General features: G+C 35.3%; 1 protein-coding gene across 1 annotated transcript; it reads left to right on the plus strand.

Moving 5' to 3' along the window:
* The first annotated feature begins 267 nt into the window (after positions 1 to 267).
* LOC128996995 (adhesive plaque matrix protein-like) lies at positions 268 to 13,542 on the plus strand. The gene is made up of 3 exons (XM_054422570.1): positions 268 to 771; positions 10,708 to 10,752; positions 12,943 to 13,542. The coding sequence occupies exons 1-3, from the start codon at positions 268 to 270 to the stop codon at positions 13,450 to 13,452; spliced, it is 1,059 nt and encodes a 352-aa protein (XP_054278545.1). The 3' UTR covers positions 13,453 to 13,542.
* Positions 13,543 to 14,114: the final 572 nt, after the last annotated feature.

Genomic DNA, 14,114 nt, shown 5'->3' on the forward strand with positions numbered 1-14,114 from the left:
AGCCTCACTTACAACGAAAAAACACTTTGTTTATGGTACAGCATTGACAGATCCATAACAGAATCTCCCTTTTAAGATTTGGTTCCTGAAATTCAAATTCAAATCAGTGTTTAAGTGAAGAATCTGCTAGTAGTTACTTAATTATTAGATAAAAACCCTCCGTATGCAAAAATATAAAATGTGCTGACTTAAGATTATGATATAAATAAAGCCCAAATTAGTCTTACAACTTTATAGAAATGTAGTATACGAAATTAACATATCGTAATGTTACAGTTCGTTGTCCTCGCCGCCGCCCTGGCTGTAGCCCAGGCTGCCTATGTCTCTGGCCCCGCATATGCCCCCGCTGCCTATGCTGCTCCTGCCTACGCCCCTGCTGCGTACGCCGCCCCTGCCTACCACGCCCCCGCCGCCCTCACCTCTACCTCTGCCAACATCCTGAGGACCCCCGGCAACCTGGGACAGGTCTCCACCTACACCAAGACCATCGACACTCCCTACTCCAGCGTGAGCAAGTCTGACGTCCGTGTGAGCAACCCCGGCTACGCCACCTACGCCGCCCCCGCCTACGCTCCTGCTGCGTACGCCGCCCCCGCCTACCATGCCCCTCTTGCCTACGCCGCCCCCGCTGCGTACGCCGCCCCTGCCGCCTACCACGCTCCTGCTGCCTACGCCGCTCCTGCCACTCACGGTCTTCTTGGTGTTGCATACTCCCCTGCCACCGCCGTAGCTCATCTGTCTTTTGATGGATATGGAGTCCATTATGGATACTAAGTATCCACTATCCTCACTTACACCAACCCTCATCATTTCATTGCATAAAATACCATCTCCTCGTGCCATCCTAGTGTCTTATTCCTTTAGTTCTAAGGTTATTTAAATAAACGTTTTATGTTATATTCAAGATTTATTTCACCCTATCAGGCAGTTGTCTGCTATGCTCTGAATTACTCAACTTGTCACCACTAAATTGTATATACAACCTATATTCGATACACTACAACGGAAGCTCAGTTAACTTTTTATTTTGTCTTTCTATGTCAAATTAAATTACCTTTTTATATGCAATTAATTAGCACACGTAGATTATTGTATGCTGTAATAACATCTCTTTACGTAATTGCTTGATTTAAGTAGAGAAATAATCTCCGTATACAACCCGTAAATACAAAAATATGCATAGATTGCTATTTTAAGCAATGAAACTCAATCTATTGTCTATAAGCGGTCTTGTTGATCTACTTACTAGGGAAAGTTAATTTTACCTAACCTATATACTAGGTGTACGGTCTCAGGTCCGCCCACAAAACGATAATCAAATAATATTTTTCCAAATAAAATTTGAGTTCAAAAATATAATATAACGTAACAACTTCTTGATTATCCCGGGTCCACCACAGCCTGATGTTTAGTGCATCTTTGACTGAGGTGTACTGAAATGGCATAGGCAAGATTTAGCGGGGACAAGATTAAAGGTAGCAGTTTTTAAAAAGAATAGGTAACAGCTCGTTGTACAAAGTGGGTCCAATGCATTATTTTTCAAATTGCACTAAAATGCAAATGCGAATAATAATTTTGTATAGTCGGCAAACTTGTATACTGTATGATGTAAGCTACAGACCTATGCTACCATTACATAAAAGAGGTTCAAAGATTATTCCGAAGTATCACACAACCTTTTTCAGTAGAAAAGTGTTGCTAAGGCCTTAGCAATCATCTGATGTCGCGTTGGCCGCAGTCATGTTTTTAATGATAGTAATACACGGTACATGTACATTATGACTTCTTAGCTTGATCTTATTTTAAGCTATAATAGATTCATTTGTTTTAAAAATAAGTATAGTTTTAAACATTTTTTTTCACTTTTATTAAAGTTCTGGTGGATAAATTGTGTATGACACATTCATGAAATATTTTTAAACATACTTCTTGCTTACAACGTAGAATATGTAGGTAGATATGTAACCCTTATGGATCAGCAAAGCTATTGTAACATATTTTAATTTTTGATCGCAAATCTTAAATTATATCTGACCTTAAATTACAGAGATACATTTTAATCAACAGCACTCAAATGTCGCCAACACATATAATACTCAGTGGTAATAGGGTATAGTGTGGTGAAAAATTGCGTTAGTACCACGGACCGAAATGGTTTTGCAGCTCTCGTTCGTTTTAAGTTCTCGACTTCGTCTCGAACTTAAAAACTACCTCGAGCCAGCAAAACCTAATTTTTGGCCCACGGTACGAAATATTCTATTACTTCCTATGCTAATTAAAACATTGAACTTACATAGGCGAACATTGCCAGCATGAATCATGCTTTCAAAACAAGTAACTAATTTCAGTCAATTAAATTTCAAAAGGGAGAGGTACCCTGCTCTACCGCAACGGAACATCGATATACACACAAAAGTCAAATGCATAAGGATTATAGTTTAGTAAACAAATAAGTAGCACTATAGTACCGTTTGTAATGGTTCAAGGTCTTTGCTGATTGTATTCTTCTTAAAAGCCAAAATATGGCCACCCCCTTGGTGCACAATTAATACGCTTACTCCTTGTAAGATCTTCTAATATAAAAAGATGTTCTCATTGTTGTGGCTTGCCCCTGAACTGGTAAGACAAATATAAAATAATAGTGGTTTATTTACCTTTACTTTCGTCCCAGCTCAATAATAGTTAATAGTAGTATCTACAACCATGGTTTCGGCGCTAGTTGCGTCATGGTCACGTAGTTAGAAAGTCGAGAAATGATAAGCGACTGACTATGACAAGATATTCCTCGTCTTGCTAACTACGTGACCATGACGAAACTAGCGTCGAAACTATGGTTGTAGATACTACAACTACTGTATTATTGAACTGGAACGAAAGTAAAGGTAAATAAACCACTATTATTTTATAAAAGAACTAGCTGACCCGGCGAACTTCGTATCGCCTAAGTTATAGGTTTCCCCTAAGACAGACCGATGGAAAGAAAGTACCGTTACGTTTAATTTTCAAGATGATCTCGTTCGCATCGCTCAATCACGTCCTGGTTGAAGTTCGTTCGCTACGCTCACTCACCTTTGGGTTGGAGCTCGTTCGCTACGCTCACTCACCTTTAGGTTGGACCTCGTTCGCTGCGCTCACTTGCCTTCAGGTTAGCTCGTTCGCTACGCTCACTCGCCTCCAGGTTGAAGTTCGTTCGCTACGCTCACTCACCTTTTGGTTGCAAATTAGCTGTTGTCATAAATGTTAAAGAAATAATAGTGCTGCACCCTGTTGGTAATCCTTGTAACTTTAATGCTATTGAACATCATACAACAGAACCAACTTGTTTAATTGAAACAGCTGTTAAGATTCATTAATTCCATTTCTCATAAGGTTAACATGGGAAACTCCAGAGCCACTGGGGCGGAGCCCTTTTAAGAATTTCGAAACGGGAAATAGTTTACGTCCGATTCGCATACCTACAGAATTTACACACCAAATTTCATAACGATCGGTGAAGTCGTTCCGGAGGAGTTTGCAGACAAACACTGTGACACGAGAATTTTATATATTAGAAGATACCAAACCAAATTCAACCAAATTGAACATTTGTTAAAATTAACGATGGGAAATTTACAAGGGTGATAGTTTCAATGAGAATAATTATGCATCGTCACAATGTATAGTTGTATGGTGGATTGATGTTGTAATCAGATGAAACATTGCAATAATAATATCTTCATAAAAAAAAAACACTTTACCAATAAAATGCATATTGCATGACAGTGTACTACTTTTACGAGACCCTCCACATTTAAGAGGTAAAACACCTCTCGTTACATAAATTATTAATGAATTTCCTTTGGTATTTGGGTGGGTTTGGTTATTTCATTGCTACAACGGCCAACGATCTTCGGATTACACTGAACTGATTTTTACCTTCTAGTTTCTTGATGGACTTAGACAATTTTTTGAAAAAAAAATTTCCCTTGACCTAAGGGGTATTTTCTGTCCTTTTGACACTCTGATTTCTTCTCACTCTGGAACAAATCTTTACCTTATCTGGGCGTTATGGTCATGAGTTTGTCCTACATTAAAAAAATAATTACCAGGACAGCAGCTAAATTTAACCAAACATATAACATGGCATGCATTGCATACGTTAAGTACAAAGTCATAATATTGTGTTACACAAAAATACCTTCGCTTGGAGTCCATTGGCTAACTTTTGCTACCAAACGTAAGGCTCCCTTCTGCAAAAGTAAACTTATTGGTGTAGGCCTATGTGTGAAAATAACCTCCCTATGATTATGTTTGTTCGTTAATATCAGTCACATATCAAAAATGAAATAATTTTATTAGTTTTTGAAACCTGTACATTAATTACAAGTGTATGTATTTTAATCGGTTGCTTTATATGACCAGTTGCGAATATTATACTTGTGTTACGCTTTTAATCGCATTAGTTACCTAATGTAATGTAACCACCAATACTTATGAAATTAACAATCATTAATAAATCACGCCATAGCAGTATTGGCGTGCATGCATACACGCCTTACAACAGCCTGTAAGAAATAATTCTTCAAAAACAATATATATTTACAACACTAGCCTATGAATGTTTATAAGGCTGAATACATATACAAGATACAACGCACTTACTATCGTATGCGTTTAATTATTAAAACCGACACCTTAATTCAAACGAACCGAATAACTTAATTCAGAAATAACCTTAATTCTGGTCGTATTTAGGTTTTTGGTAATGATATAACCTTGAAGTTATATCATAATGATGTAGTGTATTTTATGTATGTTATTAATTAGGATGCTATTTTGCATCCTCCGCTGTAATTGGAATGTGGTTTTTTGTATGTTAGGAGTTCAAACCAGGTGCTTTGCCTTAGTGCAAAGGCAAGGTTAAAAGAGGCTGCCAATGTCTTAAAGAGATTTAAGTTGGTAACTAAAGTTGTGGATGTATTGCACATTATAATAGGGATGTACAGTTGGCTTTTAATAAATGTGTTCAAAATTACAGACGTTCTTATGACGTCCCCATTTTAACCAGAAAAGGTGATCTAAAACGGGGAAAATGTAACTATTAAAAAAATTATTGTTTTGTTAAATCTTAGAAGTAATTGATCAATCAATCAGTTCTTGTCAACACATTAATTTTGTTTTGTTCTGTCAAATTTTCAAAGGTTTAGCAATAAATGTAAGCGAAATATTATGTGGAAACCACTGTTTTAGCGACTTTCGCCTATCATGTAATGGCAATGATGTATGGATTCGCCCCAACAGTAACATCAGGCGTGTTACTCAATGGATGCAAATTAATTGTTTTTATCAGACAGATCTAGTTGCACACATACACACTCAGACACGCCTACAGCAAGGTCGTTGGACCGGTTGTTTTCTGGGTCATCCATGAAAAGATTAACGAGAGCCTCGTTGTTAACCAACTCGTAATTGCTATATTTTTAACACTCATACTTATTACTACTACCAATTTCAAATACCGCTAAAAATTACGAGTTGCTGTAATATGTTTGAACGTAATCTTTATGAAACTTTATGATTAAAATATTGGTCCGTCTCCATATAGAGATCTATGGTTGCGTAGAGGAATATATCAACTTTTCAACTTTAACAGTGTATATCTTCAAAACTATTTAAGTTATTGAAGTGGTTTTTAATATAATTTTATATTAAATTTGATTGTGAACAAAACATGTTATACATACATAATGGCGTAATTGTGCCCTTTTGGGTGATATTAGGCCATTTTCAATAAATTGTTCAATTCCTCTAAAGAAAACAAAGATGGCGTCGTATTTCAAGATGTCAGACCTGAAAATCGGGCCTCCCCATAAATTGTTTGTATTTACGGTATGGAAGAAATGTACAAAGTCTGTAGCTTTAATCCATCAGGTCACGATAATTTCGCTAAGCCACCACACTATTATGCTTATACTTGTTCCACTGCTGATCAAGTCAGTCTTCTAAGACCGTTATTGCTTTAGTAATTATTGCGTTTCCTGACAAATCTTGGCTGCTATGTACAGAAAACTTTTAGGATGTTAATATATCATTTTCAAATCCAATATAAATTATATATAAAGCATTGTCTAATATAAATAATTAACTAGACTTGATCTGTGGATGGTAAGGTCGCTGGGTTTTTATTAGCATACTATCAACACTATAAGTATTATGAAATATACCTACTTCTGTCTCAAAATATATATATATTGTTTTTCGTTCAAACAATTCACTCTTCACTAATAATCTCTTTAAATCACTATACTACATACTAGAACATTAGTCATTGGATAGGCCCTCTTTCTAAGTATATACCCTGTGCCACATATAGGCAATGGATCCCGTTTTTTAAATTTCTACTGCAGTTTACAAAATGATATATTCTTCAGGTAGTTCACACATTTTTAACTCAAATAATAATATCATCGATCTAGAAGGCTATATAATGTAGCATTAAAAAAGGAATACAATGACTAAGTACCAGTTTTAAAAGTGTACAGTTTTAAATGGTACCTATATTTCCAATTTATATTCTCTTTTCATATTTGATTCTAAAGTATTAAACATTTTTTTTATCTTTAAACCTGTACAATAAATGACGTCACAGAGAAACTGTCTCACCTAATTTGTGACATGGCTGCGTTAGCTCCACGTCATTATACTGAGGACTTGACCCTCAATAGAAGGTAAACAACCATATGATAGGTTTCGCACTGATATTGAATGGCTCCCAGTTATAAAAAAGCCTAAATATAAACCTTATTAGTCTTTCCCTACTTCCAGGATATGTTCAGAAGTGGCCTTGTTTGAGGTGCAGACACAGATGGCTCATGCATAAATATATCTTTGATATACATGAAGAGAAATAAGTAATTTGAAACTAACACTAATTTAGCCTTTTTAGAATAAATCGTTATACCAACGTTTTTTTGATGGTTACTGTTTGCACAAGTCTAAAACATGTACATAAATTCCTGCAACTATCCGAATTTTAGATTCTATTCTTCGATATATTATGTACAAGATGGAACTTGGTTGTTCCATAAAACTTTACCAAAATTCGTTGGTCAAAAATAATGAAGTCTGATTTCAATATCCTTGGTTTTTAGAGGTTGACATTTTTAACAAGAATACAAAGAAACTAGTGACTTGTGCGTTGAAACCTAGAGGTGGAAGAATGGTTCAAATGTATCCAGTATTCTTTTACAACCCTTAAATGCCCTTCTTCAAAAATAAAATGAAATAAAGATAAGGCTAAATTAATTAAGAAAACGGTAAATTCCCCTCAACTTAAAAATATGTTTTAGCGAATTTCTCATATAGGGAATAAGCTATTACCGTAGTACTCATGGTAAGACATGGACGCGGGACCAATTTTTTTTACGTTTTGAGGTCCCTAGAGGCCAAAAACGCCATCCGTTCAAATTCATATATATATATATATATATATATATATATGTGTGTGTGTGTGTGTGTGTGTGTGTGTCCGTCAGCACGATAACACGAGCAAAAATGATCCGATTTTGATGAAATTTGGTACAAACGTGTAAACCTACGTTTATTCGAACGAGTTCGCGATCCAGCATGATCGGACCATGGTAACGGGGGTTTACGGGGGGGGGGGTTTTATGGGGTAAAAATAGGTTTTTCCCATTTTTGACCCAAAAAACATAAAATTTAGCAATTCCTTTCCAAACCATTTTGTAGAGCTTAAAAAAACAAATAATTTAGTATATTGAAGCGTTATTATGCGCCTAATGGTTACGGAGAAAATTCCAAAAAATTGTAAATTTAAAATTCCCATGTTATTCTTATGGAGAAAAAGTAAACTGTTGTAGTTTGCTTGTTTGTGAACATATTTTGATCAAATTTGGAAAATGTTTTTATTTCTTACTAACTATTCACATTAACAGTTTTACCCTCCCTGATGCAGCAAACCTAAGTACTTGTTAAACTAATTCTATTTAAATCATGAATAAATGTTATATTTTTAAGTAGACATTTCAGTGTAAATCCAATCAGTCAAATGGAAATTCGCTTAGTCTGCAGGTTTGCTGCGGCGGGGGTATTTTTAATTTTAACGGTGATTTCAAAAAGACTTCTTTCTATAAAGAAATGTTAAATACAATTTTTCATCATTAAGGCACATTTTTAGCACTCATCCTTACCGAGATGTAGAAAAGTTATTTGGTCGTACACTTATAACTTGTTATGAGTGCAAATTGATGAAATTATGTCGTATTTATACAAAATAATAACACTAAGCACCTAGAGGTAGTTTTGTGTCATAAAAAAAACAGTTCAATCTTTGTTAGTTTATTATTGCCTATTCATACTTTTATATAATCATGTTTAAGGTGAAAAGATTCGCCATGAGGGTTTGTGATTTATATTATTTAAAGAATTTAACTAGGGGCTTTATTGTTATTTATTCTATAATATTAAAACGTAACAGGGTTTTTTTTTTATTTCACGATTCTGAATCAACCACTTGACGGATTTTCATGATTTTTGTGTTGAAAGAATGATAATTTTTAGAACTAGGGAATGTTGAAGCCATAATTTTAGTTTAGGGTCCCAGTTTTTTAGAAATTAAGTTTTAATTTTTTTAAAGTCTAGCAGCCGACGCTAAGATTCTAAACTAGCTTTTGGCATAAAATAATTTGCTTAACATAACAGCTGTAAACATTCAGCTTTTGTGTCACAAATTCAGCATTTGGATAAAAAATGTAAAGACATACTTAGGGTTGACTTATTTATACTATGTGTAATGCTAATCATTGATACGTTCAATTCTTCTGTAAGAGGATGACAGATTAATTAAATATACATAGTAAAATACTAGGATGTTCGAATTATTTTTTAAAGCAATCTTTGTAATCTTCGATTTGTTTTAGAGCAATATAATTTATTTTAACTAACAGCTGGTTAAATATAAACTATGGAACTATGAGGTTATTTTATTTACCCTCATTTTTTCATTGATTATAGGAAATAAGTAAAATTAGTAGAGATAATTAGACCACAGTTTGAAATAGTTTAGACCAAAATTAATTAAATCACAGTACAAATCGATGCTCTGTACAAGAGTCTTGATGAAAAAGGATAAATGCAAATTATTTTACTGCTCCACTTTCCAAGGAAAGATTAGAAAAATAACAATGTTTATATGTTTTAATTCTTCATGGTACGGTAGCTTTTTGTTTACAATTAATGCTTGTCTGCTTTAACTTTGTTTGGATTAGGCCCGGAAATATTGATGTCATAAAAAGAAGATCAAGAATAATCAGGAATCACGATTTTAAATTACCACCACAACCTCAGCCGGGTTTTATACAAAGATAAACAGATAGAGATGGATGACATAGATTGAACACAACGTCAACATTGACCTAGGATACTGCAATTAGACAAACCATCCTTTTATGAAATCGTGTTCAGTTGTGGTTACGTTTGGGGGTGCCTATATCAGCGCCCCCAAACGTGAAAATTTCACTTTTATTTCAACTATGAATATATTGTAGTTTAAATTAACTAATATGGAAAATTACGATGTACATTTATTCAATGAGCGTGGGTAATTATCAAGGATAGAACTGATAACGGTATGGATGATAAACATTGACAATTACGTCATTAGCTTTACCAGCTTGTTTACTGTTTATAATCCTGCTACATGTGACCAGTTATTTTTTTCAAATGAATGTTATTTGAACCAAACAGCTATTTTAAAACAAACTGTTATTGTTTTTACTTTTCTTTGTTTACACTTATTTATTTAGCAATTAATGAAGTGAAATTTATATAAAGGATAGGTGTGACGATTAGTTTTGTTGTTAGGACACCAAAGTTAAATTATGTGTACTGTGAATTTTAGTGGATATTATCGTTTTATTTTAGGTCGTTTCTATTCAGACCTACTGGAAATTGTGTATAGTAGTTGTATTGTTGTGATAATAATTATGGAAGAAGCAGGTATGCTATGGAAGGTGGTAGCGTTGTCTAGGTCTATACACTTCTCAATTGACTCTCTCTACTGTAGGCTACTTATATTCAGTGTGCGTCTGTGCGAATCGGCTGCAAATCTCACTTCAAGGCTTTTCACATCGTAAAAATTGCAGAATTGCTGTTTTATTGTAAAGTTATCGGATTTAAAATGCATATCGTATAGCCCTATGATGGAATAAAAACATATTTGGTCACACAACATTTGTTTATAAGATGATTTTTCACATTAAAACTACAAGAAACTTTGTCTTTATATGTGCAAACTAGCTGATCTGAATTGTACACGGTTTTAACTGACTACTGAATTTCCGTACGTAGGAAGGGATAACACCTCGTTGTTATTTATTTCAATTTAAAATATTTTATGGGTGGCCTATTATTGGTTAATGGTTATAGACCTAATGCTAACCTTCAAATCTGAAGGGTACTCTGGTTCGATTCCAAGAGAGATTGATTCTAGATCCAGACCATTTTTATTCGGTTATCAAATAATGAATGTATGAAAAATCCTCACAATATACGGAACTGACATCCCTGGTCGTATTTGACGGTGGTGAGGAGGCGGGGCGCGGGTGACCCAGAGCCCGGTCGGTTGTCCAAGGTCCGCAGCCCGTCACGGTCATACCAGGAGGGTGGACCTGGACCTGGTCTGCTATATAAGCTATCGGCCACCATCAGGCTGTACAGTTGTGTCACACTCAACAACACATCACCATGTACAAGGTAACACTTAGTACTCTACTACCATTTTAGTATTATATTGCTTGTAAAGAATTTAATAAATTCAAACATAAACAAAATTATATCGACTTTGTTATTAAACAATTTGTCTTTTTGGATTTTTAAGGTTACTTAAGATTTTTGAATTTTCGAGGTGTTTTGAGATGGATTTAACTTAGTAATATCCTTTGGGTGGATTTTTAATTTATTTATCTTTTCTTGCCTTTAACATGACTCAATAAGTTAAGCATACATTTGTAAGCTTTTAAGAGCGTGAATAGAAACTTGACTTCAAAAATTGATATTTGTCAAATTGAACTAATAAACATTGTCTACAATATTGGAGATTTCTTTTTTAACTAAATTATCATCGTAATTGGGTTGGAAATTTGTTTCCTTTACGAATATTTTATTCGTTAATTATTGAACCAAACTAGGATTTTCTTATATTTTCCATCTGTCTGAGACAAATTGGTTAAGTTTTTGTTAGCTTATAATACGTTATTCGTGTTGAGCTGTTAGGATACATTTTAAATGTAACATTTTACTCCTCAACCTGTTATGTTGTATTTTATAATTGTTAAACCCATTTCACATAGTTCTACAATAATAACGTTAAATGTGGGTTTATATATGATATAGTTTTAACACGTACTACTGGCCTGTTACTTTGTGTGATAGTATATGAGAAATCGTCTTAGCCAATCACGAAAATTAAACTGTAGCATAAAGTATATCTGAAATGTTTACCTATATAACAAATCTTAACTAAAAATAGTACTATCGTCTTAGCCCGTTAACGCAGTGAGTCAGTTTTAGCAAATTCAGAGCAGGTTCTTTCAAAAGCAATAAATTTAATAAGTATTTTTTAATCAATATAATTGGCTTGTGTACAGAGTTCAGTAATCCAATGACTACTTGGCAAAATAAATCTTGGCCGAGTAGCATTAGGTGTTGTTTTAACATTTGAGAGAAATGGAACTTTTTAAATTCCTCTGAATTAAATATTTATTTAATAATTAAAATAATATTTAGTTAGCAAAAAGCATAATTTGTTGCAATATAGCTTTTAGGGCTTTAATATCTCTATGAATATTTGTACTGTTGCCTTTAGAAGACCATTGTAGGTGATAAAATTAAAATACCTTTTGTTGTAAAGACAATTCAAACAAAATATCCTGTTTGGTTTTTAAGAGTTTTACCTTTGACTGTTAATACAACAACTATTTACTGTACGGACAAATATTCTAATATAACTTTAACGCTTTTAGATAGAAACTTGACAAGAGTAACTACTTTAATAACGTGAAAGGTAAATTAGTTATTCACAATTTCATAATAATCAACCTAAAATAATTGTTGACGATTATTATTTAAACGCATTTATAAATTTATGTTGGTGCATTGTTTCCGGAGAAAGCCTTACGCAGTTTTGTAACTAAAAACCTTAATATTTCTAAATAGTCAAATGGATGTGTTTCTTAGCATGACTATAGCATTTTTTTTTTTTTTGTTTGGGCGGGCTCCTTTATCACGGACAGGACAAAATAACATGCCGTCGCGTTCTATGGTCGGTCGGAGTAACACATTTCACTAATCTGAATCTGACACCGGTCAGAAGCAAGTTGAATCAGAACCAAATGGCCAATAATGGAACTGTTCCCGGTAAACTCGCAATCCCTTTCATCTACTGACGTTAAAGAAATGTTGTAACACGCTTTCTCCAAAAAGCTCTTCAAAAATGACCCTGCCCCAGATCCGACTGAGGCCGACCTAGGCGTGGCTCGCCCTTGACTCGGTTCAATTTGTATATCTTCGTCTGGAAAATTAATTGATCACTTGTAGATCCGTGCCGATAGCATATCTGTAATTGGCTAGCCAGACAGTGGGAGTTTCGATTAACCTCTCTTTGCAGAACTTGCGATAACTGTTCTGTGGGTGCTTTGGGAGGGAGCATTGGACTTTATGAGTCTTTGTCTTTGGAGGAGGTTCGCTGAGTAATTTTCTGAGCAAGATGACGCAGTACAGTTAAATTATTAAAAAGTATGATTAATAGAGTTGGGGTCTTATATTGTTCTTATTAACATGACTCGTTGGGACGATGTTTTGTTAATGCATATATTAGTGATACACGATATGTGTTATTATATAGGTATTCAACTTTTAAAAATAAAATAAAAAACTTGTTCACAGTTCTTGGTTCTCGCCGCCGCTTTGGCTGTTGCCAACGCAGGCTACCTCGCCGCCCCCGCCTACGCACCCGCTGCGTACGCTGCCCCCGCATACGCTCCTGCTGCGTACGCCGCCCATGCCTACGCCCCTGCTGCCGTCACCTCCACCTCCGCCAACATCCTGAGGACCCCTGGCAACCTGGGACAGGTCTCCACCTACACCAAGACCATCGACACTCCCTACTCCAGCGTGAGCAAGTCTGACGTCCGTGTGAGCAACCCCGGTTACGCCACCTACGCCGCCCCCGCCTACGCTCCTGCTGCGTACGCCGCCCCCGCCTACCACGCCCCTGCCGCTTACGCCACCCCCGTCGTTAAGGCTGTTGCTCCCGCTTACGCCCCCGCCTACCACGCACCCGCTGCTTACGCCGCTGCCCCCGCTGCTCACGGTCTCCTTGGAGTTGCTTACTCTGCCGCCCCTGCCGTCGCTCACCTGACCTTTGACGGATACGGCATCCACTACGGATACTAAGCAGCACTTCCTAGTCAACTTGTACATCTCACAATCAACTATTTATTACATTTAATTTATTGAAATGAAATAAAAAGAAGATTGCTAAAATATTGTTGTTTTGTTTGTCCATGTTGTAGCAGTTATACCATATTATTCAATTGAACGTTAAAATTTGATACATTTGTATTAAAGGCATCATCTTTACAACTAGACATTTTATCTCCATGTTCAAGTTGTCGCCACTTAAAAAAAAATCAAATTCGCCGTAGTTGATGTGAACCTCCGGCAGATTGTGCTGATACAATTTTACTAATTTTTGTAGAATACACGATATCAAATTAGAAACACCAGCAGGCACATTGTAAGCTTTTTTTTACTCTCAGCATCCATCTAATGTCAGTTCGTTTTTTTCCGAAATCTGAAGTGTAATCTTTCTTCAAATGTACACAACAATACAAGTTATTCCTTTTTATGTAACTTTCCTGTAACATACGACAATTGTAATAACTAGTAACTCGGTAAAACTAATCTAACCGTTCGTATCGTCATAAAAAATTATGTAATGCCTCATTTTAAAGTTTAGTTTACACTTTGATACCCATTTATTTATTTATACATCTCTTCAATGTCAAAACTCTTTGTTTTCAATTCACCAAATTGTGTAACGATCAATATATCAT

Source organism: Macrosteles quadrilineatus, unplaced genomic scaffold, assembly GCF_028750875.1.
Source record: "Macrosteles quadrilineatus isolate MER2022 unplaced genomic scaffold, UCM_ALF_1.0 Scaffold_1__1_contigs__length_201487025, whole genome shotgun sequence".
In the NCBI taxonomy this organism is placed as follows: Eukaryota; Metazoa; Arthropoda; class Insecta; order Hemiptera; family Cicadellidae; genus Macrosteles; species Macrosteles quadrilineatus.

Coding starts and splice junctions, on each gene's coding strand:
- LOC128996995 (XM_054422570.1), top strand. CDS start 268: ATGTTACAGTTCGTTGTCCTCGCCGCCGCCCTGGCTGTAGCCCAGGCT. Junction 772..10,707: donor ATGGAGTCCATTATGGATAC/TAAGTATCCACT, acceptor GGCCACCATCAG/GCTGTACAGTTGTGTCACAC. Junction 10,753..12,942: donor AACACATCACCATGTACAAG/GTAACACTTAGT, acceptor ACTTGTTCACAG/TTCTTGGTTCTCGCCGCCGC.